General features: G+C 53.0%; 1 protein-coding gene across 1 annotated transcript; it reads right to left on the bottom strand.

Annotated features, from left to right (window-relative positions):
• Positions 1-1,022: 1,022 nt before the first annotated feature.
• LOC148755789 (putative POM121-like protein 1) lies at positions 1,023-2,515 on the bottom strand. The gene is made up of 2 exons (XM_088789869.1): positions 2,465-2,515; positions 1,023-2,105 (listed from the first exon to the last, which is right to left on the bottom strand). The coding sequence occupies exons 1-2, from the start codon at positions 2,513-2,515 to the stop codon at positions 1,362-1,364; spliced, it is 795 nt and encodes a 264-aa protein (XP_088645995.1). The 3' UTR covers positions 1,023-1,361.
• Positions 2,516-2,828: the final 313 nt, after the last annotated feature.

Below are 2,828 nucleotides of genomic sequence, written 5' to 3'. Positions count from 1 at the left end.
AGCTTCTATAGTGAGGTGACTTACAACTTCTCTAGTGAGGGGGGTTTAAAACTTCCGTAGTAGGGGGCTGAAAACTTCTACAGTGAGGGGACTTAAAACTCATATAGTGAGGGGGCTGAAAACTTCTTTAGTGAGGGGGCTTAAAAGTTCTATAGTGAGGGGCTGAAAACTTCTATAGTACGGCACTGAAAACTTCTTACCGAGGGGGCTTAAAGCTTCTCTAGTGAGGGCGCTTAAAACTTCTATAGTGAGGGAACTTACTATTCTATAGTGAGAAGATTTGAAACTTGTTCACTGATGGGGCTTAAAACTTCCATAGTGAGGGGCTTAAAACTTCTATAGTAAGGGAATTTAAGCTTCCATAGTGAGGGGATTTGAAACTTCTTTACTGAGGGCTCTTAAGACTTCTATACTGAGGGGACATAAAACTTCTACAGTGAGGGAATTTAGAACTTCTCTTCTGAGGGGACTTAAATCTTCTGTAGTGAGGGGACTTAAAACTCACATAGTGACGCGGCTGAAAACTTGTATAGTAGGGGGCTGAAAACTTCTATACCGATGGGGCTTAAAACTTGTATACTCAGGGGATTTAGAACTTCTATTCTGAGGGGACTGGGAACTTCTACAGTGAGGGGACTTAAAACTCATATAGTGAGGGGCTGAAAACTTTTATAGTAGGGGGCTGAAAACTTCAATACCGATGAGGCTTAAAACTTGTATACTCAGGGGACTTAAAGCTTCTATTCTGAGGGGACTTGAAACTTCTATGGTGTGGGCTGAAAACTGCTATTTTGAGGGGCCTTAAAACTTCTATAGTGAGGGGGCTTAAAAAGTTCTATAGTGAGGGGGCTTAAAAAGTTCTATAGTGAGGGGGCTTAAAAAGTTCTATAGTGAGGGGGCTTAAAACTTCTATACTAAGAGGGCTTTAAGCTTCTATACTAGGGGGCTGAAAACTTCTATGCTGAAAGGCCTTAAAACTTCTATAGTGAGGGGACTTAAAACTTCTATAGTGAGGGGACTTAAAACTTCTATACTGAGGGAACTTAAAACTTCTATTCTGAGGGGGTCTTAAAACTTCTAAATTGAGGGGACTGGAAAGTCATACAGTGAGGGGTTTAAAACTTGTATACTGAAGGGGCTTAAAACTTCCTTATTGAGGGGACTGGAAACTACTATAGTGAGGGGACTTAAAACTTCTATAGTTAGGGTGCTATCTCGTTTCAGGGCCTCTGGCTGGCAGAAGAGGGAGCCTGGTGGACTGTGCTTCCTGGGTGACAAAGATGCACAGAGGTAGCCCCTCCAGCAGAATCTGGGAGAGTCACTGGGCCTTAGCAGGCGTGCTTCCTCCTGTACTTCGCCACCTATGGATTCGTGCTGGGAGCTGCAAGGACAGCTGGTGCAGGACCGCTCCATACAGCACATATGGCACTGAGGTCTGGGATGGCCTCCGTCTCACCTCCCCGAAGTGCTCTGTGGATGCTCTGGAGTGCAGCTTGCTTCTCCGCATCTAGGTGTGCCGCTGTGACTCGGAAGCCCAGCTCAGGGGGTGTTGGCAGTCTCACAGGGTCCCCTCGCCTGCGCGGCAGAAGACAAGTCTTTCGTTTTCGAGGCCTGGAACCGTCACGTGTGGGTGAGCCGTCTGTCCGGGTTCGCCTCTGCCCCTTTGTTCCATCTGCCTCCTTTTCACGCTGGCACTTCTGGGAAAGGCCGGGAGCCGAGGAGGGAGAAGGACCCTCCTGGCTCACTTTTTTGGAGGATTTCTGGAATAGCCGAGCACGGGATGTGGCTGTGGCTGTACGTCTCTTCCTCTGCGCAGGCGGGAAACCTCGGGTGGAGCTGTATGAGCTCGTGATGGCATTTCTTCTGGGGCAGGAGATTAGCACGGAGGTCTGGGATTTCTTGTCGCCCTTGTCTTCTGAGACCTCCCTATGGGGGATTCTCTGCAGAAGCCCAGGCCTGGGAATGAGGCAAGAGACCGCCAGGGCCCTAAATGCAGACCGTGCTCGCCCACTGCCGTCGGGGTTCCTTCCCGTGTCTCCTGAGATCGTCGCCTGGAGGATTCTCCGCAGAGTCCCAGGCCTGGGCACGAAGACTGAGTGGCCTCCCTGGACCCCCAGGGGCCTGAAAGCAGACCGTGCTCGCCCAGTGCCGTCGGGGTTCCTTCCCGTGTCTCCTGAGATCATCGCCTGGAGGATTCTCCGCAGAGTCCCAGGCCTGGGCAAGAAGACTGAGTGGCCTCCCTGGACCCCCAGGGGCCTGAAAGCAGACCGTGCTCGCCCAGTGCCGTCGGGGTTCCTTCCCGTGTCTCCTGAGCTCGTCGCCTGGAGGATTCTCCGCAGAGTCCCAGGCCTGGGCACGAAGACTGAGTGGCCTCCCTGGACCCCCAGGGGCCTAAAAGCAGACCGTGCTCGCCCAGTGCCATCAGGGTTCCTTCCCTGATTGGCCACCGGAGACACTGAGCTACAGGCCATCTGTGCGTGCAGAGCCGACAGCACCGCTTCCCTCTGATGGCCATGCCTGCTGATTGAGATGAGGGACCCCAGAAAAGTGCGCAGCATTTGAGAGAGCATGGAACATCGCCGCCGAGATGCTGTGAGAAAGCACGAAGGCAAACTCCTCAGATACCTGCAGTTTGGCCTGCGAGAGAACGGAGGGGCACGGACCGCTGTGTGAGGATGGCGGGCCCAGTGAACGCGGTGGGCATGGCGAGCGCCGTGGTGCTGGCCCTCGGGTGCCCGGGGCGGGCGTGGGAGACAGATCCTGCCCTGATAACCGCCCATGGGTCACTTGGGTGAGGTCTGTCTTTGGCTCGACAGCAGGCTCCTAGC

Source organism: Rhinolophus sinicus, chromosome 14 (assembly GCF_057876585.1).
Source record: "Rhinolophus sinicus isolate RSI-liver-muscle chromosome 14, RSI-T2T, whole genome shotgun sequence".
Taxonomy (NCBI): Eukaryota; Metazoa; Chordata; class Mammalia; order Chiroptera; family Rhinolophidae; genus Rhinolophus; species Rhinolophus sinicus.
Note: the sequence above shows the minus strand (reverse complement) of the source record. Positions and strands in the feature narration are given on the sequence as shown.